Source organism: Takifugu flavidus, chromosome 7 (assembly GCF_003711565.1).
Source record: "Takifugu flavidus isolate HTHZ2018 chromosome 7, ASM371156v2, whole genome shotgun sequence".
NCBI lineage: Eukaryota > Metazoa > Chordata > Actinopteri > Tetraodontiformes > Tetraodontidae > Takifugu > Takifugu flavidus.
In genome coordinates, this window is record NC_079526.1 from 4,995,804 (window position 1) to 5,021,523 (window position 25,720).

General features: G+C 41.3%; 4 protein-coding genes across 5 annotated transcripts in view; 1 reads left to right on the forward strand and 3 right to left on the reverse strand.

The window, feature by feature from the left end:
- The window catches only part of tmed5 (transmembrane p24 trafficking protein 5), a 110,208-nt gene that overhangs the window by 80,882 nt on the left and 3,606 nt on the right, over positions 1–25,720 (forward strand). The gene's annotated exons all lie outside the window — the stretch shown is intronic.
- LOC130529154 (hydroxylysine kinase-like) lies at positions 4–10,081 on the reverse strand. Its single transcript, XM_057039123.1, has 5 exons — positions 9,839–10,081; positions 3,829–4,137; positions 3,423–3,565; positions 2,505–2,685; positions 4–735 (listed from the first exon to the last, which is right to left on the reverse strand). Exons 2-5 carry the CDS (start codon positions 4,130–4,132, stop codon positions 293–295), a joined length of 1,071 nt encoding a protein of 356 aa, XP_056895103.1. The 5' UTR covers positions 4,133–4,137; positions 9,839–10,081; the 3' UTR covers positions 4–292.
- On the reverse strand, positions 10,941–15,279 carry LOC130529133 (flavin-containing monooxygenase 5-like). Of its 2 annotated transcripts, none has more exons than XM_057039082.1 (10): positions 15,130–15,279; positions 14,698–14,858; positions 14,434–14,622; positions 14,177–14,342; positions 13,952–14,094; positions 13,484–13,680; positions 13,222–13,369; positions 11,997–12,204; positions 11,835–11,907; positions 10,941–11,765 (listed from the first exon to the last, which is right to left on the reverse strand). In XM_057039082.1, the coding sequence occupies exons 2-10, from the start codon at positions 14,827–14,829 to the stop codon at positions 11,351–11,353; spliced, it is 1,671 nt and encodes a 556-aa protein (XP_056895062.1). In that variant the 5' UTR covers positions 14,830–14,858; positions 15,130–15,279; the 3' UTR covers positions 10,941–11,350. The 2 variants fall into 2 exon arrangements, with proteins under 2 accessions (XP_056895062.1, XP_056895063.1); XM_057039083.1 differs by having other exon boundaries at positions 15,010–15,146.
- LOC130529136 (flavin-containing monooxygenase 5-like) lies at positions 19,716–25,187 on the reverse strand. Its single transcript, XM_057039088.1, has 10 exons — positions 25,043–25,187; positions 24,654–24,830; positions 24,393–24,581; positions 23,822–23,987; positions 23,452–23,594; positions 22,292–22,488; positions 22,030–22,177; positions 21,640–21,847; positions 21,485–21,557; positions 19,716–21,415 (listed from the first exon to the last, which is right to left on the reverse strand). The coding sequence occupies exons 2-10, from the start codon at positions 24,783–24,785 to the stop codon at positions 21,001–21,003; spliced, it is 1,671 nt and encodes a 556-aa protein (XP_056895068.1). The 5' UTR covers positions 24,786–24,830; positions 25,043–25,187; the 3' UTR covers positions 19,716–21,000.

Here is a 25,720-nt window from a genome sequence, read left to right on the forward strand (position 1 = left end):
AGCCAGATTTCAAATGTTTTTTTTTTAATTCAGTGAATTTGAGTAAAAACAGTAAAGCTGCATTCATGGCTACAATCCTTTGCAAGTTAAAGGCACAACTTAGTGTCTTAAAATCAACACAGTCAAAACTTTAAATGTGCTGCTCTCCAATTGAATGTTTTACACTGTATATTAAAAATGTCTGTGTAAGTTCTCACAGCTGTGTTGGTTCAATTAAAAAAATACATGAGCAAGCCTCACTCTGAGTCAAATGGAGGTTAGAACTTTCAATTCCTTTTTTTAACAATGGGTCTCATTTTTCATCACTGTACTGAGCAGCCCCCTCAAACCAGACCTTCTCCACCTCCTCCTTCCCTCGCGCCCAGAGCTGATGGAGAAGGGAAATGCCCTTCTTACTTGTTATCATCAGATATTCTGCATTCTCAGGGTGGAGCAGCACCGAGTATCGTGCTAAAACGAACGACTGGCAGAAGCGAGAAATCACCAACGTATAGAGACAGTCTTTCTCAGCTTCGTTGAGAGGAAGAACACTTTCCCATCCGGCCAGCACGGGTCCACCCACCTCTATGGGATTAGGATGCTCCATCATCATGTACATGATGGTGATGGCTAACTCATAGATGTAATAACCAATGTGCATATCGCTAAAGTCCACGATGCCACTGAGCCGGTGAGCTCCGTTTTCTTTAGGCTGCACTAGAAGGTTAAGGTCATTGAAGTCTCCGTGGATCAAGCCTGATATTAAAAGAAACAAAGCACATTAATAAAACAGAATGTTTGGGAAACAAATCAGGGCTAAAAGGATTTATCATTTAAATTAAATCAAAAACTAACATTTGAAACTGAAACTTTAGGTTTTGATGTTGAAATACAAAGAGGTGTTACAAATTTTCAGCTCCATTTTTTTTTTTAAATTTCAAAGCATTTCTTCAGTCCAGGGTCAAACTCGTGGCCGTGATCTAATGTGGGGAACATGGTAACAACTGATGGCCATAGAGGGATGAGAGACAGCATGGCAATGAAAGCTAGCACTGTCCCTTAATCAGGTTGTCTTCAGGTAAGTATGCCTTATTAATACTGGGCTAATTTTCTGAAAAAAACAAAAACAATTGAAAGCTCCATTAAAAGAAATTCTTACCTGCACAATATGCAGTGCAAATTGACACTAATAAGTTGATCTGTTGGAGCATAGAAAAGCCAATATCGACAGTTTTCTTAGTGTGCTATGATTTTATTTATTTGTTTTTTTTAAATAAAAGCGGTAACTGGATCCTTCCAGCTATATTTCCAAAGTTAATATAATACTTTATGGTAACATTTGGCCTAATTAACAGTCCTTTAAAATGCCATAGCCAGCCCACTCTGTGGTTCTCTATTTCCTGTGGTTGTGTACATGTGTGTGGGTATGTGTGTGTCTCATGCTCTGTTTGGATACTGACAAATATAAATGCACACAAACACAGTGCGAGCGTGGTGTTATATTTTAAAAATAGTTTTATTATGAAAATGGACTTGATTGTCTCATTTCTCTCATTTTCTTAGTTTGACTTCCTGCTCACGGCTCCTGCATAAAATACACCAGACGCCAAACGTCTGGTGACGTGAGTGTCACCCAGGTGCTGGTGTGTCCCTAGCATTAGGATTTCATATAGGACTACGAGCTTTTCTTTTTTGTCCCACCCAATTAAAATCAAACCGTGATTGGTCAATCTGCCCGTCACTCTCAAACAAAATACATAGCTTGGTCCTCCCCGGGATTCATGAAGTCCTAAACAATTAATGACAGCTATCCAAGCCTTGATAGAGATGACGCGTATGATTGAATAGCGTGTTTTCAGTGCAGTGACCCTTTCAGTGCTGATTCAGATTCAGATTCAGGTCCTTTATTGTCCCACACGGGGGAAATTTACAGTGCAACAACAGCAGAGCACGCAGAGAAAAATAAGATAAAATCGAATAGAATAGAATTTGGAATATACAAAGAGGATGTATATTTACAATAATCCAGGTAAATGGATACTCGGCCCCTGTATACCTGTACATAGTACAGAGGGTGAATACAATATACATATCAGAAGAGATGTGAACTTGAAAGTAAATGTACTTAACACAGTGATGAGTGAAATTATTGCATTATTGCTAATTATTATTAATATCAGTCCAGAATTTTTAGGCCTTCTCTGAAGGCATAAGGTAACATAGTAGGTTCCTTTTTGATCAAAGCCCCTTGGTTTGTTGGAAGATCTAAAGTCCCTCCAGAATGGGAACATCATCCAAATTTAATTGTCTCTTCATTGGTCAATTACTGGTATCAACTTTTCTTTAAAAATGTCATTGAAAACCATTTATACTTTTTTTTGTTAGTTTGTTAACAAATCAGTTGCACAAATAGTCAACCTCCTTGGCAAAGGTAACGTTCGTTGCGACAGGCAAGTGAATATTGCTGATAAGAAGCTAGAAAGGAGACAACAGCTGGGAGCAGAAGGCATGGACCTGATACTCACTGCTACGGAAGCTGCTGCGCTTGGGGATGACAGAGGTCTTGTACTGATTAATTAGAGCCTCCACAACTTCTTTCAGAGGATCTCCATCTAGAACGTGCAGGTATCCTTCAAGGAGCGGAATGTTCGACAGACTCCAGATGAATTGGTCCCTCTGCAGCTCATCATAATGAGGGTGCTGAAACTGAATATACGTCCATATATAAATATGTTTCAGATTCACTTTTATATACATTAACAGAAATAAGTTCGTAACACTGGGCAAAAAGGTCAAATAACCTGATCACAAATGGTTAGTTCTCATGAAAAGTATAAATTGAGGAGTTTTCACACACTGTAAAAGGTGTTCTGGGCCACATTGAAGGATGTCCAATGCACAAAGTGAATATTAAAGGGAGGGTGTGCATTTTATGGGGGAAAAAAGCCATCCTCTTCCAGCTGCTTTTGTGCCATTGTCACTGCAAGGGCAGGTGAGTTTCCCTCAATGCCTGCAGAGACAGCAGCAGGCACATAATTGTTCTTAGGACATGACACAGCACATCAGACTGCCCTGAAGTCTCTTTAAGCAAGATATTATATATAAAATTAGGTAGAAGTTTCCCAAGTGTCCCTGGGTCTGTCACCTTTTCCTTGAACCTGTGAGTGTCCTTGACACTCCAGTTTGAAATGACATGTTAACAAGAGGCACCACCTACTGCTGTGAAAAAGCATTGATGTGACATAAAATACAATTAGAGCAAATATTCCACAGAGAAAAAGCAGTTGAAAATACTTTACAGATAGAATTTGCCTAAATACACCCTGGAAGGGTTCTTCTAAAAAAGGCGGAGGCGCAAGGATTTACAATAGGAGCACCTAAAGCTCAGATAGTAATAAAACAGAAATGATCTGCAAGCTTGGCAGGGATGTTCACCATCATACATTTTGTAGGGTTTTATCCATTCTTGCTGCAGTCCTGCCAACTTCATACAACAACTGTGGTGTTGAAGGAACCTTAGAGATAGTTGTTCCAGGCAAAAAAGTCAACAGAATCACCAGGTATTTCTGGTAGCCACAGCCAAAGTCTGTTAATGGGAAAAGCAAGAAGAGCGATTCACTGAAATTGTCCTTAAACAACAAAACAAAACAAAACAAGGAAAATAAAAAACAAAGAAAATGTGACCTACATATCCCAGAGGCTGCAGAAACTGTAACAGTAGTAGTAGCTTAGTAATAACTATCAGAGTCAAATAGATGATCCTGTTGCAGGTTCAGCAACTATATTTATATAGAATATATTCATCATTTTAAGCATGCGGCTGATGTGACTCCTTTAGTTCAACTCTACCTGCTTCTTCCAGGCTCATGAGCTGCCCTGAGGTGGTGGGTACGGCTGCTGGAACAGGCAGACCATTCTGGTACAGAAATGACATGCACTGCACCTGAACCCCGATAAGTGTGGGGTTTTCACTGTCCTTAAAGTTGAATATCTTCAGGACGTATTTTCCACCGTCTACAGTCGCCAAATAGAAGTTCTGGTCCCAGTAGCTCGGCAGCGGGTCCATTTCACTCGGTGTTAAATCAAAGAGCCTCTTGGTGATTTCAGCAGCCTGAGACTTGCTGAAGTTGGGATTGATGCGTTTCGTAGACATGATTCCTGCACGAAAATTACATTAATAAAACATCTAAATTTGAAAAACAATGGATAAACACCTTCCAGCAATAAATGTAACATCAAATACACGAGGATCTGTTTCATTAGATTGCTGATCGGGGGAGCTGGTGAGAGAGGTTGAAAAACAATTATCTCTACAAATAAATTACATTAATAAAGACGCATACATTTAAAAAACTATGGACAAACACCTCCCAACAGTCAATGTAAACAGTTATGGCCTCAAGATCAGTCTCAATAAAAGAGCTGTTCTGGGGAACAGTTTATTATCAGACCACAAAAACCTTTCCAGGAACCAATAAGTATTTGGCATAAAGACAATAAATATAAGGTAGAAGAAACTAGTCAATGTTCATAAAAATCTAATCATGCGGCAGCGGAATTACGGGACTCATATGAACTCAGTCCTCTCGTCCTCTATCGCTGCTGTGAACAGTTCTCCCTACGAGCTGAAACCCCTGAACACTAGTCCCGTCTGTGGATGGGCGACATGCACTCGAATTCAAAGGTTTCTTTTTAGTTTCAGTGGTGCTGAAATGTATCAATTTGGAATTAAAAATTCGGACAGACTTGAATACAATGTGCAAGAGATGCCGCAGAAGAAAAACCATGCACAGATTCAGGATTAATTAGAGGTTAAAAACAATTGAGTGGTATATGTCCAGAAAATTGGGGTTCTGTAGCTGTTAAAGAGAAAATGTTGTGAGCGGAATCTTTACCATCATCCCACTTGAGAGACTGGAGACACTACTGGCAGTCACGGGCTTACCAGCCAACATGGAAGCCATTCTGAACTCAGATGGGCTCCTCTCTTTTATTTTATATTATTTGGCACTGCGTTTTGGTTTCACCGAAAAAAATGTGTGGGTCAAACAGTTCCTTACTTACAAGGTAGGAGATGCAAAAATCAACATTGTGTTCAGATAATTATTTTGCCTGCCTTTTAGACTATTGTGGTGTAGTCAAATAATTTTAAAATGGATCGAATTAAAAAATGATTTTTCATTTCTGTGTCCTTCACAGCCTCATGCACACGCACATCAGACAAGCCCATTTCAGTTTGATTGCAACAGACGCTATATAAATAAAGATCGATTGAGTGATTTAGCCCCATCCTGTGGCGTTCTCCAGACACTTGGTGCAGACCAGGATGCAGCCTTTTTTTTAATAAGACACATTAGAGACCATGAAGCCGTGCCTTTCTCCATATTATTACTCAAAAAAGAAAATAAAACTTTTGCCAAAATTGAACATCGCTTAAAAATCCCTCGCAAAAAAATTCACGGGTAACATTCTGCTGATACATGGCGAGTTTGCCCTGACACTTTCTGAACCACCTGACATGTCAAAGGACTCGGAGAGATCAGCAAATATGATACCATCCACTAGCAATCCAGTTAACACATAACGAAGCATATTTCGCTTTGGCAGGATAACTGGATTTCTCTGGGGTGTGCGACAGATTTCCTGCAGGTTTAATGGCTGGTGGATGTCTGGACTAAATCTAGAATCACAGAAACCGTCCTAGCTTTTCAGCTGTGAGTCAAGGTTGTTCTACCTCCACTGAAATCAGCCACTTTAGGAAAACAAACAACTGTGTTTATTCAGCTTATCTTCTATCAGTAGCGAATCAACAGTTGACCTGATCAACAGTTCCCTGAAGCACGAGAGCGTTCAAATGTTCTGAATGTTAGTGCCATGAACTTATTGTACTAGACTCTCATGTTAAAACAATGTTTGGAATTTATTGCAAATTAAGAAGCTGTTTTAGGGTGTTAAAATCAACAAGAAATGCAATTACCTGTCTGTGATAAAAATAAAATGTAAAAGAATAAAGTGTAAAATAAAATGTGCCATATGCCTGCATTGGGGCTTTTTGACGAAGAACGTTTGGGACCGCTCATATATTCCTTTTACTGACATTCAAATAGACAATTCTGAACAAAAAAGCAAATGAAAAGAGCAAGAGTGTTAAACATTGTTTAATGTTACCTCACTGTTTTTCCACTAGTCATTTTGTTGATGGAAGTGTTATTTACTATAACATTCCCTGTGCCGTGGAATTGCACCTGCCTTGGTTCATTCACAGTGTATGTAGTAGATCAGACTCAATTCAATAGGTTTATTGTGCAAACTTGACAATGGATGTGTTTGTTTGGCAAAGGGCTTAGCACAGAGCCTTGGGGTGTTCCTATGCTCACAGTCTTTGTGCCTGATGCCCTGTGTCTCTGTGAGGAAGTCTGGGGGTGAAGAGCGTTTCTGCCAGTGTGCTTGGGATGACTTGGCTTGGTTGGTGTTGAGGGTGTAAAAGTACACGTACGACTCGTTCTACCGACAGAAATTTTTAACCTTAGTTTCGTAACAATAGACCCTGTGTTTCAGGAGGTACCTGTTTGCATATTTGTGCCAAAAAGTGACACAGAGTACCAGTTGTCTTTTCAAAATGGCTCCCAGATCAAAAGGATCGAAAATGCACCAGCCAAATGGATCAAGATTGAAATACAAAGCTAATATAGTGATAAATCACCAACCAAAATCAGTTGACTGGAACTTAAGTCGCCGCTGCACCGCCTCCGGTCTCCAAGGTACCTGAACGCACCAAACCAACTGTACCTCCCTGGACTTGGAACAACGCCTTATTCCCCCGCCAGCTAACTTCTAGTTCTTATACTTCAAATCAGGAGTGTTGTCAAAGGTCAGTTTATGATCAGGTGCCTCCTGCAAGTATCTTGTGTTTTGGAACGGCCCTCAAGGCTGTGAGACGATTATGTAAATAGCAATAAGGAATTGTCAAAACTGCTCAGCAGTTCTGCCTCAGAAGATAGAACAGAATGGACCTGGTCATAATTACAAAGGTACCAGTTCGTCTAGCAGACGACTTATCTCTACATAACACACACACACACACACACACACACACACACACACACACATCATTAAAACTCTTGAGCAGTCAGTGCACAGACGATGATTAGATAAGGAGAACTAAGCAAAACACATTATAACATGTTAATATGAATCATAGCTATAATGATTAAGTTGGTTATGTAAGATGATCATATGAGGAGTCAGAGGTTAAACTTTACTAATACACACACACACACAGAGTTTAACTGCAGGCCGATCAAGGCCGAGATTTTGACAACTCAGAGTTTTAACTTCAGCGTTGAATTTTTTAACCCTTCGCTACCTCTGTGACCATGTTGCTCCGCTGCTGCTGCTCCATCCAGCTTTGTACTGTTTCTGATCACTACTGTGTTAAATAGTGAATGAATGAATGACTGACTGACTGACTGACTGACTGACTGACTGACTGAATGAATGAATGAATGAATGAATGAATGAATGAATGAATGAATGCAGGCTCGTCGCCCTTGGTTTGCTCTGAAAGGGTTGTTGTACAAATTTAATGCGCAGATTCACACAAGATACTCACAGTTTCTCCTGCAGTAGATTTACATTGGTGCTTGTTTTTACACATATTAACATAGTCTAATTTAATTTAAGCATAAACCAAAAAGCAAGCTAAGTATGGCATTAAGCCTCCTTGGCCTGAAAAAACAAACCAAAACTGAAAATAAAAACTGCCTATTATCATACATCACAATAGTAACATTGGCTGAGGTTCCCTTCTGGTTGTCATGGGAACAAAAGTCTTCCTGTGCGAGCGGACCTCCAGGCCAACAACAGGGTGATGTGCTTTTATATTACTGGTCAGAAGCAGTAACATTTGCCACTTCCATCTGCAGTGATGAATGACTCCTGCAGACGGGTCTCTGGCCTGGATTTTGTGGCCTAACTGTTCACCAGCTTTGCCATAATGAGGTTAGCAGATGACGAACGGGCTTATGCACTGGCCTGTTCCCCAGGTTTAATAGTGAGAGAATGAGGGTATGTATTTTGTAGATATGTTTAGATTAGCACTGGAAATTATACTTCAATAAAATATGAATATGTGAACATGAGCCATATAAAAAAATCATAAATAGTACTTAAAGAAAAGTGCATAGATCCTCATTAATATACATTACATTAAGCTAATATCGTTGCTGCCAGCATCCTCACAAACAAAGATACGCAATTCATTACATAATATGGCATATTTTAGAGAGAGAAGAGTCGTCTAAACCCAGTATTAAGTGAGTTTGTTTGAGCATTAGCATATGCTTTACTGCATTCCTCTAAGGATATGAGTGTCTCTGTATCTTCTCTCCAGGCAAGTTTGCATTCTAAGGATTCACCGGACTGGTTTAGCAGATAACTTACACATTTGAAATTACACCTTTCCCCAAACTGTCTTTCTGCATACATGTTATAGACAGGCGAGATATAGATAAAGACTGACTTTGGGAGGGTCGAATGAAGTTTCTCACCTGCAAATACTTGAAAAAATACTTATGAGGGATGGCATATAGAACAACTAGTTCTTCAAATGACATTAATCTTTTATCATCAGCTGTGAATAATTTCCCAATTTGCTGTAACCCTCTCGCTGCCCAAATTTTGTTCCCCATGTCTCCTTTTCCTGGTGTAAAGAAGCTGTTGCTGCACCTGCGACTAAAGCCTGACAGAGTAGGGATTTCTGCCAGATATTTAGACACCGTGCACCAAGCAGAACGACTGTTCTCGACTATAGAATTTTTAGTGCATTTTTTTAGTACTCTAACAGGTGCTGACAAAGGAGCAGCATCTCTCTATGTGTTTCAATGGGGGGAGACTTGTTTCCTCTTATTTGAGCAGCCCAATAATATCATAGGAGGTTCGGACACTTGAGCCCACCTCTTTCCAAAGCCAAATATAAGAGTGGACGTCTGTTCCACAAGAAAACAATAAGTTGTTTTTCATGAACGGAAAAACTACAAAAACTACAGACTTGACCTAAAAGAACGGAGTGACTGTTTGCAAATGGGTCCAGCCAGTTTTGTTGTAGCAACTGACATACTGTAAATATAATGTTGAGTCATCTGAACAAATCCAAACATCTGAATGGGTCTTTCAACTGACTGATGTGTCACAGTGCTTCCAGCAAAATAAACATTCCTGAGAGGAACTGCTGCTGTTCTGACATGAGGAGAAAAATCAAAGGAAACCCTCCTTATCCACCTAAGGAATTCAGTCACATCCCAATCATTGAGTGTGTCATTAAGTGTGTCATGTTTCACACTACCAACAGGTTTTTTACAGACAGACAAACAGAAACTGGTCCTGGTCCCGCTTGTATAACCTGAACAGTTGCAGGAGGTGGACTTGGAGAGGTCAGGCAAGAAGAGAACACCCTGTATTAAGTCATTCCTATTTTGCATTGTCCCTTTTGTTGTTGTTGGCACATATTTCTAATCTGTCATCTGTGGTAAGGAGTGAAGTTAACTTGGTTTCTTGATGAATTGAATAGTGCATAAAAACTTCCTGGAGCTCACAACTGGGAATGTTACTAGTAAATTGAGATCTTTGGCATCAAGTACACATGATCTTTTTTCTTCTTTCCTAGAACAAAATGAGCAAAACAACATTTTTCAAGCAGTATTTCCTGAGTACACTTCTAATCTGACCACACATCTCTGGTCAACTGGTCATTGAAACAAGTTCCTTCATTTTTTAAAGAAACTAAATGATATGCTGGAATTCTAGTGTCTATTCAAGAATATCCACCCTGATCTGCGGGAATATAAAGAATAACACTTACATTCACCGAGGAACAGTTTCGAGTAGTCAGGTCAGCTGTGCTCTGGAATGCATGTCTTTGTGGGGGGAAGCTGGAGTAGCTGGAGGGAAACCAAGCAGAATATGCAAACTCCACCCTTTACTATTCATGTGAGGTACAGTATGTCCAAGTCTGTACATTAGAGCAGCTCTGTCCTCTGTTGTTGATCAAATGACATTGCAAGACTTCCAGTTAAAGCAAAAGGAGCTGAAAATGGAAGGTTGGGTCAAGCTCTACATCTGGTAAAAACCATAAAGATCTGTTCCACCCAATGGGCAGGAAAACCATTGCTGATGAAAGTGCACCCTCTGTCTTTATAAGTGCAATAATGCAATTACATTGAGCCCAAGCTTGGTTTTATTGGCTCAATTTTTATTGAAAGTTACAAATCAAGCACAAGACGTTGGTGTCAACATTGAGACAGATTTTTCAAACACTTAAAAGCAGTTAGCAAGTTTCACCATTTAGCAAACAGGGCCAGAATCTAGGGTTTTCTGTCTGGAGATAAATCTTTGTGCTTTTACGAAACACACATTTATAATAATTAAATATTGTATGATATAAATATTAATATAAAGTATAACAAGAGGGCGGCACGGTGGTGTGGTGGTTAGCACTGTTGCCTCACAGCAAGAAGGCCCCGGGTTCGATCCCCGGTTGGGATTGATTGGGGACTTTCTGTGTGGAGTTTGCATGTTCTCCCTGTGCCTGTGTGGGTTCTCTCTGGGTACTCCGGCTTCCTCCCACAGTCCAAAGACATGCATGATTGGGGATTAGGCTAATTGGAAACTCTAAATTGCCCGTAGGTGTGCGTGTGAGAGAGAATGGTTGTTTGTCTATATGTGTTAGCCCTGCGATTGACTGGCGTCCAGTCCAGGGTGTACCCTGCCTCCGCCCATTGTGCTGGGATAGGCTCCAGTCCCCCCGGGACCCTCAGTGGAGGAACAAGCGGTAGAAAGTGAGTGAGTATAACAAGATTCAAAGGATCATCCAGGATCATTCACAATCACTCATATAAAAGAGCTCCTTTAATGTGTCGCTCATTGCCCGCTTAATTGCCCCTCAAGGATCATTTTGGAATGTATTGTCATACTGATAAATATCTGACTGTATCATTTTATTAGAATTAATACAAAAAGACAGAAGTTAAAAGTCAAGTAAATTAAAACAATGAACAGATACAAAAGAGATAAAATAGGTTCTATTGAACAGTTAAAAACTACATTAGATTGAATTCATCAAGTACTGTTCAAAACTGAAGCTTATGCGGACAGAAGCACATCCAATAATGTGTGAAATAAGACTAAGAATTCACAGTATGACAGTAAGATATTCTTGCACTTTGGTTTGCACGGAAACATTCAGATGTGGAATTACTGCATATTGAAACATAATGTTTTTTCATAAATTCACCCTGAGGCAGTGACATTTACAAGTATATCTCTGTAAAGATAAAAATAAAAATAACCACTATTAAAATACACGTTAGTGTAATTACTGTGCAGGCAGAGATGCTTTTATCTTGTCCAGCAGAATAGTGGGATCCTGAAGGAATTCTGGAAGGCTGCTTCTGTTGACATATGCGGCCAAACCTACAGCAGCAGCTGACAGAATTATGGGCCACATTAATGATCTCCTGGGTTTGGGATCATTGCAGGGTCTGGTCTGCATGGGATGAACCACTCTCTCCCACTGGGTGAGGATGGCCTGTCGGGCTCCGGCCCACTTTCCTGGCCCCCTCAGTCGATACTGGTACGGTGTGCAGGGACCAAACGCCACATTCCATCCCAGTCTGGGATCAGTCAGAATGAGCCTCAGGATGTTGGGTCTAACACCCACCTGCTCTGCTATCTCATCCATGTAGCTGATATAGTCGACTTGAATGGTGTGTCTGGAACTGGTGACATACCTGAGGAAAAGACTCAACTTTAACTGAGTTAATTGAGTTCAGCTCTAAATTAATCATCTCAGTAAATACCTCTGGGCCATTTTCTGCTTCTTGCATTCGATATCCTTCATCATGGAATCCACTGAGGGAAGCTTGGTGCAGCCTTTATATATAAACATGCATATAAAAAATCGGAATATCTTGACATATGGAGTGACTCGCTGTGATTTTGTTTTTCAGAGCTGGCATTACCTTTGAAGACTCGTGTGGCCCATCGGGCCTGCATCTCAGAGATGGGCATAATGGCCCCCAGGGGCTGCACCAGCCCAATGATAGCCAGAGTGGGGCGCTGCAACTCAGCTGGAAACACGTACTTGTACAGAGACGTTTTGTTCTCAGACACCGAGATCACATGTGAGGACAAAAATGGAAAAGAAAATGTGTATCCTGTGGCAAAGACCTGCAAGATGAGAGACACATTTTAGTGACGCAAATGTGGCCGGTGTAATGAAAATTATAGGCCTGGATGTACAAGCTAATGACATTCTAATGGTATTTGGTTTACTGCAGAAGAACCAAAACGTCACCCTTGAACTACCCCATCTACACACTTTAGCCTTTGATTGCAACTACAGATAACAGGACCAAATGATCCAGAAACTCTGAAAGTTGTGCTGTTGGAGGACAGTAGTCACACATCTTCATGTCAGCCTGCAATTTGTCTCCTTGCTGCAATAATCTTGAAGCACAACTGTTTTCTTCACCGAGTTAGACACAAAGATTGAATTTTCCAGACAGTCTGTTTTGCTAAGCGTTGTGGCCTGAAAACGACCCAGCAATGTAATTAAGGTTAATGATTAATCTAGATGTTTGTGTGCCTAAGAAGGGGGCAGATGAATGCTGCGGTGGTGGTAATGGGTTGATCCAGCATCTATCAAGCTCTCCCTCCATCTAAGGAACGGGCCCTTTATGTCAGGTCTGGATGTTGCAAAGCAGGTCATCTTAAAGATTGGAAATCAGCCTCTTCCCCCATTTAAAAATCAGCTGATCACCATGGTTTCTTGTCCACATTTAGAGGAAATTTGGCACACAGTTTTTGACGCCTATTTTAAATTTGTAGGGATATGGAGATTTGTGGATTACATCAGTTCGGGGAGGAAGTTGGCAGTAAGCTAGTTAGATTTGGCTTTGTTTTCTGCATTATGTATATAATGATACATACACATGGGTCGGTTAATGATTAACTACCCCTCTTCACGATGGATAAGGGGCCTTATCACACTAATTGAGCACCTTGAGACTCCTGAAACTACTTGAAACTGGGCTTCTATAGTACTGTGGCATCTGTGAGTCTTTTGGTACCGGCGTTTGAGCTGGCAGTGGTCACGTTTCATCATCCTGTTTTGATATTCACTGAAAATCTTTTTTTTTTTTTTTTTTTTAAAGAGAAAAAAAAAGGTCTGACTAGATTACGTACCACCAGGTCAACATCCTCCACTACACTTCCATCATCAAACTCCACGCTGGATCCCTGAAACCTGCGAATGTTGGGTTTCACCTGAATCGTTCCCGACAGGATGCGGTTGGGAAGGTCATCGTTCATTGTGGGATGTTGGCTGAACAACCTGAAATCAATATTCACTCTGTGAGGTTCTACTGCTGCCTTAGTCGAAAATTGATTTCCATTCATAGACTATTGGGGATACAGAACATTTTCTCACATCGATGAAAAGCCATACCTATGTTTTGGCTTGAGATTGTAAAGGCTGTGGTCAAATCTTTGGTTGAGTTGATTCTCTCCCAGACCACAGACAACACTATAGGGAAGGAATTTTATGATAAAATTCACCACCCGATTAAAAAGCAAGTCAAAGGGCAACCCATTGTCTGCAACTCGGTTCAGAATCCAGGCTCCCCTACGAGTGCTCAGGTAAAGCTGGAAGGAGAAGATAATGAGGTCATCAACCACAACGATTCATTTGGAATCTGCAGAAATGGTAACGGTTGACTCCAGCCTGATCACCATCGTTTATAACAAAATGTACCCTAGCAGACACAAAGCTTTTAGCATTACCATATAACCATGTTCACTGTTAACATGGCTGGAGACTTTTTGTTGGTATTATTGCATTTTTTGGGACTGTTTCATTTTTAAGTTTAAATTATAAAAGCACAGTACTCATATGTTACTTATGTTTCATATACACCTGCTTGGTGACTCGGCTTAGCTCCACTGCTATGTCTCCTCCAGAGTTTCCTATCCCGATCACCACAGCCTTTTTATTCCTCCACTCCTCGGGAGTCTTGTAGTCACGGCTGTGGAAGTATTTCCCTGTGAAGGTGTCAATGCCTGTAAAAACAACAATCACAGGCTCGTGTAACTGTTTCAATGGTGGATTTTGGATGATTTCATCTCTGCCAGGGGGACCTACCTGGGAAGTCTTGTAGTGGCATGTTGGGATTGCAGTGATGTCCAATACAGATCATCACTGCATCAAAAATGTGTCTCTCCTTTTTGCCATCCTTATTTTCAGTCTCAACATCCCACTGGCCTGAATGAGAGAAATCTGACCTCTGCTTCACCTGCAGGACTCTGGTCTGAACATCAGAAACATAGCACAGCAATAGTACAGCAATTTCCCCTCTAGAGATCTACGACAGCACCAGGAAGTTAGTGGAGCATCCTCACATTGAAGCGTATGTGCTTGGTGAGACGGAAGTTGTCAGCGTACATTCGAAAGTAGTCCATGATGAGGGAGTTGTGCATGTAGTTGGGAAAGTGTGCTGGAATGGGAAAGTCACTGAAACACATCATCTCCTTGGAGGTGTTGATGATGACAGAGTGATAGATGCTGGCTCTGTCTGACTCTGGGTTCTCCTGCAGCAACAGACATCACGTCAGAACAAATATCCCAGCTTTCATTCACTTATCATCAAATATCATGTAATTCACCTTAAACCTCCACAGCCCACCCAAGTCATCGCTGCTTTCATAGCACACGGGCTCCAGCCCCTCATCCAGGCAGCATTTGATACAGGCCAGTCCTGAGCTTCCTCCCCCCACCACGGCCACACGACGAGTCATGCTGCAACTGCGTGATCAACTAGATCAGCCTGAAAAGTGTTTGATCTGGTGAGGAAATCTCACGTCCAACGGGAAAATGGCACTATCACACCAAAAAACAATCCGAAATAGCAAACCATTTACGTTTAAATTTTAAATACTTGTCTCGTTTCAATTTCTCCGCACTGACGCCCAACTCACCGAGTAAATGCAGCCTAAACTACTTGAAACGGTCAAACGAACTTTACACTGAAAGCAAATTCATGCAAAATGTAACCTTTTACTTTTCCACCTTGTCAGACACATTTGAAAAGCTCGTACCTTTTCTAAAGTGAGAAGCACACGTCCCTGCAGCTTTTGGTCCGCACTGTGGGCGGAGTCGGACCGAGGACCTTATCTTAACCCCCAGAACCGCCCCGCCTTGGCTATAAACAATCGTTTGACAACTGTTCCCAGATTCAGAACTAAAAAACAGTGAAGCAGCATTTAGGTCTTATAATCTTCACTGGTGGAACAAACTTGTTGGTGTTCTGAGACTGCCTCCTCTTTAAAATCAGGCATGAAATCTCTTCCTCTTGAGGCTTTTCTTGCAATAAAATGCGCTTTTATTTAGCCATTTATCCTCTGATTTTAATGAAGGCTATGCATTTCTTACACGAGCCCAATTATTTTAATCTATTTTTTTAAATTGGATTTGTGGGTGCATTGCATCACTTTTCCCTTTGCATACCTGTGCTTTCCAGATAAGCCTACCTTGACGTAATTATTTTTCGCCCACCCACTCACTCAGCTATCACGATTACCACTGCAAAAATAAAGCCTGCACAAAGGCTGACACAGCACTGTCCTCTTGTCACATATAAGGAGCAGTAGCACACATGTTGTACCACATTCTCTGACTGTGGATTTTGCATAAAACAAACAAGCACACAAAATAAACGCCATCGGTTCTCTGATAGTCCTTAAGTCAGATTTTTTTTTATAAATGCAAGTGTAAAGACATGAAAAAAACAAACAAACAGACTTGAACCCGAACTCTGGACTTCCTTGCTGCAAAGGCATCTATGGCATCTGTTGATACCTGCCCAAAGTTGTTGCCTATGTTTTCGATTTTGATATATATACATATATTTATAGGGTTTTTTTTTAGACAGAATGGAGAAGTCCTGCCAAATGAGAAAACAATTTATCCCCAGCTAACTGTTTTAACCTGGATTTCATTTTATTTTTATGGAAGGGTGGTGCTCTGTCCAACAGATGGTGCTGTTACAAATGACTTTTACACAGTGACGGGACCCAAAATGCAGACAGGAGGCAAAAAATCCCAAGGTGAAAAGTTTATTTACAATATTTACAATAGTGCCCACTGACTGATGTGCCATAGTGAATCATGCAACAAAACCCAACAGGGAACGGCGGTCTTCAACTGTGTTCTTAATGGGGGAACGAGCCCTCAAAGTCCTTTAGCCCTATACATTTTTCTGAGGCGTCATCGCTTATTCAGAAATCCAAGTCCACCACGTGTCTTTTAGATCCCATCCCAACACACCTGATGAAGGATGTTTTACCATTGATAGGCAGTTCTATCCTGGACCAGATCAATGGTTCTTTAGCGTCAGGTTATGTACCCCGGTCCTACAAGGTGGCAGTGATTAAGCCGTTCCTTAAAAAACCATCACTGGATCCTGATGTCTTTGCAAATTACAGGCCGATATCCAACCTTTCATTTATCTCTAAAATACTTGAGAAGGTGGTGGTGACTCAGTTACTGGAGCACCTGCAGAGGAACAGGCTGTTTGAGATGTTTCAGTCAGGCTTTAGAGCTCATCACAGCACATAAACGGCACTTCTTAAAGTCACTAATGATCTTCTCATAGCTTCCGATCATGGACTGGTCTCTATGCTGGTTCTGCTGGACCTCAGTGCTGCTTTTGATACAGTTGATCACAGCATCCTGTTACATAGACTGGAGCATGTGATTGGGATTAAAGGGACAGCACTAGACTGGTTTAGATCGTATTTATCTGATAGATACCATCTACATGGTGTTCCCTCATCATACAGTAGGGTTAGCCATGGAGTTCCTCAAGGTTCTGTACTTGGACCAATCCTCTTCACCTTGTACATGCTTCCCTTAGGGAACATTATTTGGCAGCATGGGATAAATTTTCATTGTTATGCTGATGACACTCAGCTTTATTTATCCATGAAACCAGAGGAGACAGAGAAGTTAGTGAAGCTTCAGACCTGTCTTAAAGACATAAAGTCCTGGATGTCTTCAAATTTCCTCCTCCTTAATGCAGGAAAAACTGAGGTCATGGTGTTTGGTCCTGAACCTCTCAGGGATAGATTAGATCACATGATCACTCTAGATGGTATCTCATTAACATCTAGTCTCTCTGTGAGGAATCTAGGAGTAACTTTTGACCAAAATCTCTACTTCAACTCACACATTAAATTAGTCTCTAGAAGTGCCTTTTTTCACCTGAGAAACATCACAAAGATCAGGAAACTACTGACCCACCATGATGCTGAAAAGTTAGTCCATGCATTTGTTACTTCCAGGCTGGACTATTGTAATTCTTTATTATCAGGGTGTCCAAACAGCTCTTTAAGAAGCCTCCAGTTGATCCAAAATGCTGCAGCCAGAGTTCTGACAGGTATTGACAAAAGACATCACATAACTCCTGTACTGGCGTCTCTTCATTGGCTGCCTGTTAAATTTAGAATAATTTTTAAAACCCTTCTTTTGACCTACAAGGTCCTCAGAGGCCAAGCTCCATCCTACCTGGAGGAGCTAGTGATACCTTATCAGCCCAATAGACCGCTCCGCTCTCAGAATGCTGGTGTACTTGTGGTTCCCAGAGTCTCTAGAGGTAGAATGGGGGGCCGAGCATTTAGCTACCAGGCCCCCCTGCTATGGAACCAGCTCCCTGTCCAGGTACAGGAGGCTGACTCCATCTCTACTTTTAAGATTAGGTTTAAAACCTTCCTCTTTGAAAAAGCTTATTGTTACTAATTCTGCAGTTCCAGTTACTATCATAGACAGACAAACTATCATACTTAGGGGGTCGTCTAATCATTAGGTCACATCTTAGCTATGCTGTTATAGGCCAAGGCTGCCGGGGTCCGGAAACATGATCACCTGACAGGCCTCTGTCACCCCACTGGGTCATGATTTCCTCTCCTCTCCTCTCCTCTCCTCTCCTCTCCTCTCCTCTCCTCTCCTCTCTATCATCTACCTGTCCTCCCCCCTCTCCTCTCTCTCTACCCAGCCAGCCATCAGCAGGAGGGTCCCCCTACATGAGCCTGGTCCTGCTCAAGGTTTCTTCCTGTTAAAGGGGAGTTCTTCCTTGCCACTGTTGCTTGTTGGGGGTTAGGCCCTGGGATTCTGGAAAGCGCCTTGAAACAATTTTGATTGTAAAAGAATAAATAAAGATTTATTTGATTTGATTTGATTTGAATTGGAGACCAATGGCATGGACGAAATGATCTGAGGCAGATTGGCAGCGGCTTAAGAGAACTCCCAATCACCCAGATAAGCTGCAGATTGGGAAGCAGCCAGCATGAGCCAAGAAACAGATCAACCACGTCCCTAGAGGACAATCATAAAAAGTAAAGCAGAAAACACAGGATCATGACAGGTGCGAAATCCAGCCCTGACCATCTACTTTGATAGAGGATACAGCTGTAATCTCTACCAAAGGAGCTTGAAGAGTGTGAATGTCGATAAATTTAAAATCTCATTTTTTCTTTTTTAGAACAAATTTGTAAAATTGTCTGAAATTCATTTTTCAATGGGTCATTCAGGAGAAGTGATAGTAGACTGAGATTTTCTAAAAGCAAGAGCGAGGTGCCCTTGCTTTGTCAGAGCTTGAGAAATTGATCTACCATTGGGGAACAAGGTATTAAAATAGTCTATAGAAGGCTTTGCCAGATAAAGATGCCAGCTGGGACAAGTGGACAATGGTAAGCACTGACTCAAATAAGATTGCTCAAGTAAGAAGTGGCAGATCCAGCTAATACTCTGTAGGTCAGCATAAGGGACCTAAACTTAATGTGGGCAGCTACGGGTATATACAACAGAGCTCTATCAGTGGTGGGGTGATCTGGGTTTGCTTAAGGCAGGATCCGTGACAGCTTCTCTGGCCTTGTCCCATAATCACAGTTTTTACCACTATTGGGTCTCAGCATGGTTGCTGGAAAATATCTATCATTACTAAGCTACAAACATACCAACACATGTGTCTGGCAAAGCTTGGGACAAATATGCATCTGGACAGTTCACTGGCTCCCCTCCTCAATCATGTCAGATACACTATGGATTATGTGGTCAGACTCCACAACACTTGGCTTGGAGTAGGGACCTGCCACAAGCATCCAAAAGGGTCCAACACCCCACAGGGTGGCTGCTCTTCACCCACAATGCTGCAGAAAATTGGAACTTGTGCTACAGAGGGTGCACAAATAAGACCTCTTTCTAGTTGATGGCGCATATCCTGTCTATGCCTTCAATTAGCAGGCATTTCAACAGTAGAGATAAGAGACGTTCTCTTGTTTCAGTGCTTAATTTCGGATGTATTAACATTCTTCTGGATGCTGGATAAGGGTCTCCCTCTTTCTACAGTTGCAACCTATTTGGCAGCCATATCCACCTGGCATATTGCCTATTTTCTTGCCATGTGTTTCCTGACAGGAGTCCACAGGTTGAGACTGGCAAATAATCCCAGGGTTCCCTCATGCGATTTAGCTCTGGTGATGAAGGCTCTTTATGGACCTACATTTGAGCCTATTGAGTATGTTGCTATGAAATTTCTCTCATTGAAAAACTGCACTACTTCTCAATTTTAGAACCTTTGCAAAGCAAGCAGATGAGACCAGATGAGAACCCAAATGCGACACACGAGTTTGGCTGAACACTGCTTTATTGTCAGAAACAGACAACAGACAGAATTCACCGGGGAGCAGGCTACACAGAATAGTCAGGGACAGGCAAGGTTGGAGCCGGGCAGGCAGGCAAACAGGAATACGCTGGAAAGTCATAGGAACATGAATAACGATCTGGCAGGGAGCAGGTGTGCCTCCTGCGATTAAGAAAGGGGCTCATTAGTGTCCAGATGCACAACAGGTGTGCGGGGCGAAGTGACTCATGGGCATGATTGCCCGCAGCTGTGACGCAGATGACCATCATGTGTTGTCTGTTGTCTCACTTATACCCAGTTAGCTTCAGAGGGTGAGCACATATTCAACCAACCTAATGGGCTTTTTTAAAAATGGGTATCTGTGAGTGATATCTGTGCTCTGGCCAAAACTCCATACTTTTGGTCCGGATTTATCATTCAGATACATCAATCCCTTCAATTACACAGTAACGATATCCTCTTTGTTGGGGCTACAATGCGTTAGAGTCCTGGACTGTGGTTCGGTAAATGCTCTGCAGGGCGTATATACCATATATGGCCCATAAAATTTGTGTCGGGGAATCAACTCAAATGGACTAAAATGTTATTACTGTAACCTCTGTTCTCTGATGGAGAGGACCAAGGTAAAACACTAGCTTTACCAGCCTTGCGGCTATAGAATTAAAGAATGACTGTGGTGACACAAGTGTATGTGTACATGCCTTACATACATCAATGCAGGTCATCTGCCTTATGTCTCGTTCACACTACACAAATATTAGAGTGGTTGGGTTGCCGTGCTGTTCACACTATGCAACTCTTTCTCATCTCTTTGGGAGTCTTAAGGTGTGAACAAGGCATTAAAGACACAAGTAAAAATGAATACAGATTAAAAAGAGAGATAATGTACTGTATGCCCCATTTAAAAGTTAAAAACACTGTCAATACACTGTATTTTTATATCAATTGTCTTTAAGGGAAATACAATGCAAAGCTCACATTTAAGGAATACTGTCCAAAATAGATACTTGGTGGGGAATAGACATCTATTTATGGGTTTGAAATAAAAATAATAATAACATTCAAAGACAGTAAGAGATTGATACATTTTGGTTTGCACAAATATGTTTAGCAGTGGCATCTTTATAGTAAGAGATTGATACATTTTGGTTTGCACAAATATGTTTAGCAGTGGCATCTTTATAACTGAAAAATTTCCACTTAATGTATCATAAATTCACTCTGAGGCTTCCACCTTAACAAGTCTATCTCTGTGGATTGTTGCATGTTATTATGATGTAGACAGCCATGCTTTTATCTTGTCAAGCAGAATAGTGGGATCCTGAAGAAATTCTGGAAGGCTGCTTCTGTTGACATATGCGGCCAAACCTACAGCAGCAGCTGACAGAATTATGGGCCACATTAATGATCTCCTGGGTTTGGGATCATTGCAGGGTCTGGTCTGCATGGGATGAACCACTCTTTCCCACTGGGTGAGGATGGCCTGTCGGGCTCCGGCCCACTTTCCTGGCCCCCTCAGTCGATACTGGTACGGTGTGCAGGGACCAAACGCCACATTCCATCCCAGTCTGGGATCAGTCAGAATGAGCCTCAGGATGTTGGGTCTAACACCCACCTGCTCTGCTATCTCATCCATGTAGCTGATATAGTCGACTTCAATAGTGTGTCTGGAACTGGTGACATACCTGAGGAAAAGACACAACTTTAACTGAGTTAATTGAGTTCAGCTCTAAATTAATCATTTCAGTAAATACCTCTGGGCCATTTTCTGCTTCTTGTATTTGATATCCTTCATCATGGAATCCACTGAGGGAAGCTTGGTGCAGCCTTTATACATATATATAAAAATCGGAATATCTTGACACATGGAGTGACTCGCTGTGATTATGTTTTTCAGAGCTGGCATTACCTTTGAAGACTCGTGTGGCCCATCGGGCCTGTATCTCGGAGATGGGCATAATGGCCCCCAGGGGCTGCACCAGCCCAATGATAGCCAGAGTGGGGCGCTGCAATTCAGGTGGAAACACGTACTTGTACAGAGATGTTTTGTTCTCAGACACCGAGATCACATGTGAGGACAAAAATGGAAAAGAAAATGTGTATCCTGTGGCAAAGACCTGCAAGATGAGAGATGCATTTTAGTGACACAAATGTGGTTGACCAGCCTACACTATAACCTGTTGTTCTGTCCTGCAATGACCCAGACCGAGATTAAGCTTAATGATTAATCCAGGTGTTTGTGTATCTTCATGATACTATTAAACTGTTAGTAGGGTTAGATTTTGCAGCTATTACGTACCACCAGGTCAACATCCTCCACTACACTTCCATCATCAAACTCCACGCTGGATCCCTGAAACCTGCGAATGTTGGGTTTCACCTGAATCGTTCCCGACAGGATGCGGTTGGGAAGGTCATCGTTCATTGTGGGATGTTGGCTGAACAACCTGAAATCAATATTCACTCTGTGAGGTTCTACTGCTGCCTTAGTCGAAAATTGATTTCCATTCATAGACTATTGGGGATACAGAACATTTTCTCACATCGATGAAAAGCCATACCTATGTTTTGGCTTGAGATTGTAGAGGCTGTGGTCAAATCTTTGGTTGAGTCGACGCTCTCCCAGACTACAGAAAACACTATAGGGAAGGAATTTTGTGATAAAATCCAGTGCCCTGCTAAAAGACAAATCAAAGGGCAACCCATTGTCCTCAGCTCGGTTCAGAATCCAGGCTCCCCTACGAGTGCTCAGGTAAAGCTGAAAGAAGATGAGGAGGTCATCAACCACAATGATTAATTTGGAATCTGTGAAATTGGATTTTCACTGAGACATGGCTGAACAAGGAAGCTTCAGGTGTTGTGGGTGGAGCCAGCAGTTAGCATGCTCAGATGGCGACAGATCAACAGAGACTGTATTTACATCAGTCCCTGGTGCTTAGACACAAAACTTAGAAAAAATTGTCTTTGTCCAGGATGACTTTGCTTTAGACCAGTACACTTCCTCACTTCTGGTCGATATCAACTTTTGGAACAAACACTGCAACACTCACAAGGTCAATCTGTGTGTTCACCGACCAGAAACCCTGGTTTAACTATGGAACCTACTGAAGATCAGGGATGCTGCTTAGAAGGCTAAAAACGCTGTGTATTGCAGCCTCAGAAGAGCCAACCTTAAGTGTAGCATCCAAACAGCTAGGAGGTATTACAGGCTCAATATTCAATTGGATATTAACAGCAACAATACCACACAAATGTGGCAGGGCAATACAAACTATGCAATACACTTCCTTTATACAATGAGCGAGACGGTAACCATGGACATTGTGCCTCACCCTCGCTGTTTTTAGCATGCTGTTTAAATCACTGTACATTGGTCTTTTTTAATATTTAAATTGTTGCAGTTTTGTTTTTTGCAATTCAAATGTGGTGACTTATTCATTCCATGATACAGTATTTGAATCCAGGAGTATCTTCATAATTTCATTGTAGACCAGACAGCTGTACAAGAAAACGTCTTGTGTCTTATGAGCAGAAAAATAAAGGATGACATTATCTGTGTTTGTGCTACCGTCTAATAGTCATTTACTGTTGACTGTGAGGCTTTATGTTGCTGTTGTAGATGAATTAGTGTAATTTGGGTCTTCATGTTTGGGGCCATTTTGTTTTTAATTTTAGATTATAAAAGCACATTACTAATGTGTTACTTGGGTTTCATATACACCTGCTTGGTGACTCGGCTTAGCTCCACTGCTATGTCTCCTCCAGAGTTTCCTATACCGATCACCACAGCCTTTTTATTCCTCCACTCTTCGGGAGTCTTGTAGTCACGGCTGTGGAAGTATTTCCCTGTGAAGGTGTCAATGCCTGTAAAAGAAGGACATTTATGAGAAGCAGATTAGATCAGGACAAAATAATCTTTGATCTGAAAACACAATTTCAGACAAGACTGAAGACATTGTACTGATACCACTCCCCTTTAAGGGCAGTGAGGCATTATATAAGCTTTGAATGGACAAGGTTTCGTCACAGGCTCATGTCACTGTGTCAATGATTGAATTTGGATTATTTATTTCTTTGCCAGGGGGACCTACCTGGGAAGTCTTGTAGTGGCATGTTGGGATCACAGTGATGTCCAATACAGATCATCACTGCATCAAAAATGTGTCTCTCCTTTTTGCCATTCTTGTTTTCAGTCTCAACATCCCACTGGCCTGAATGAGAGAAATCTGACCTCTGCTTCACCTGCAGGACTTTGGTCTGCTCAGTAGAGAGAAATATAAAGATAAAAGATGGCCAAAGATAAGACAAAATGATCAATATTCAGTCAATAGCTAAAACAACCAACAGCTTGCATTGAAAGCCTTTCCATACTTAAGAGCTCTTTCTTAAAAAGCTAACAGGAGTCTATAAACACAGCTACCTTATGAAGGTGCTGTTGCAATCCTGTCCTTTTGCACAGCTGTAGTAATACGTACATTTCATACATGAAAATTTAATAGGTTACATATAATCTAATATTGTACTACTCTCAGCATGTCTGTGATGCTCCAATACATAAACTAGTGATCTTCTGTTTTTATCTGGCAATTATTTTTGGAGACCAAGGAAATTGACTATGCAGAGAAACTGTGCCAATGACAGTAAACACCTTAGAATCCTTACATTGTAGCGTATGTGCTTGGTGAGATGGAAGTTGTCAGCATACATTCGAAAGTAGTCCAGGATGAGGGAGTTGTGCATGTAGTTGGGAAAGTGTGCTGGAATGGGAAAGTCACTGAAACACATCATTTCCTTGGAGGAGTTGATGATGACAGAGTAATAGATGCTGGCTCTGTCTGACTCTGGGTTCTCCTGCAGCAACAGACATCACGTCAGAACAAATATTTCTAGTTTTAATTTACTATATAATGTCTCATAATTCACCTTAAACCTCCACAGCCCACCCATGTCATCGCCGCTTTCAAAGCACACGGGCTCCAGCCCCTCATCCAGGCAGCATTTGATACAGGCCAGTCCTGAACAACCTCCTCCCACCACGGCCACACGACGAGTCATGCTGCAGCTGCGTGATCAACTAGATCAGCCTGAAAAGTGTTTGATCTGAAGAATCAGAACAAATGATTGCACTATGAATATTTAACAAATCTTAGACCACATTTCCAGCTCACCAAAAAACACAAAACGTTTGCTACTAAAAATGGTTAACCAATATTAAATTATGTTTTCTATAATTTTGCACTGAACCCAAACTCATGCAGCATTGAGCACTTTATTTTCCCACTGTCAGATACATTGCATACAAAATTTCTTACCTTTTCTGAAGTGAGAAGCAACTCTCCTGCTGCAGCATTTGGTTCACACTGTGGGCATGTTGGAATGTCTAAGCAACATTTATAGTGACCCCAGCGTCAGCCAGAACCGCCCCATCTAAAAAAATTATTTTTAACAATTCCTTAAACTTTGCATATAGAGCTATATATAACTATTTTTTTCAATAAAAAATATTCCAAAACAAAAAAAAGCACACCAAAAATTAAATTAAAAAACAAATTGCTAATGTTGAAGCTTAAATCATAAAAATTTGTTTTCTAGCATCAGATTTGGCATTTAAGGAAAAATATTTTACAATATTTCACAGAGTTCTTTGCCACAAGATGTAAAACCTCATTAGAAATATTAAACAAAGTATTTAAGGGTCAAACATATTTCGGGGTGATGAAAACGGCCATCAGGAAAATTTGGACTGCAGAACCTTTTAATTTTCGGGGGGTGGGGCCATTGCTGTTGTTGAGAATTGTCTTTATCTTGTTATGTTTCACCATATGTTTCTGTCTTCTCTTAGAAGTTAGGCAAGGTAGACTCATTGGTAAATGTAATAAAGAACAGAGACATTCCATTTGCAGGATTGTTGCTTGTTCTATTGTAATCTCAGGAGCCAGTCAGGCAGGGGGTGTCAAACACTCATTGTATACAGGACATCAGGGGGTTGA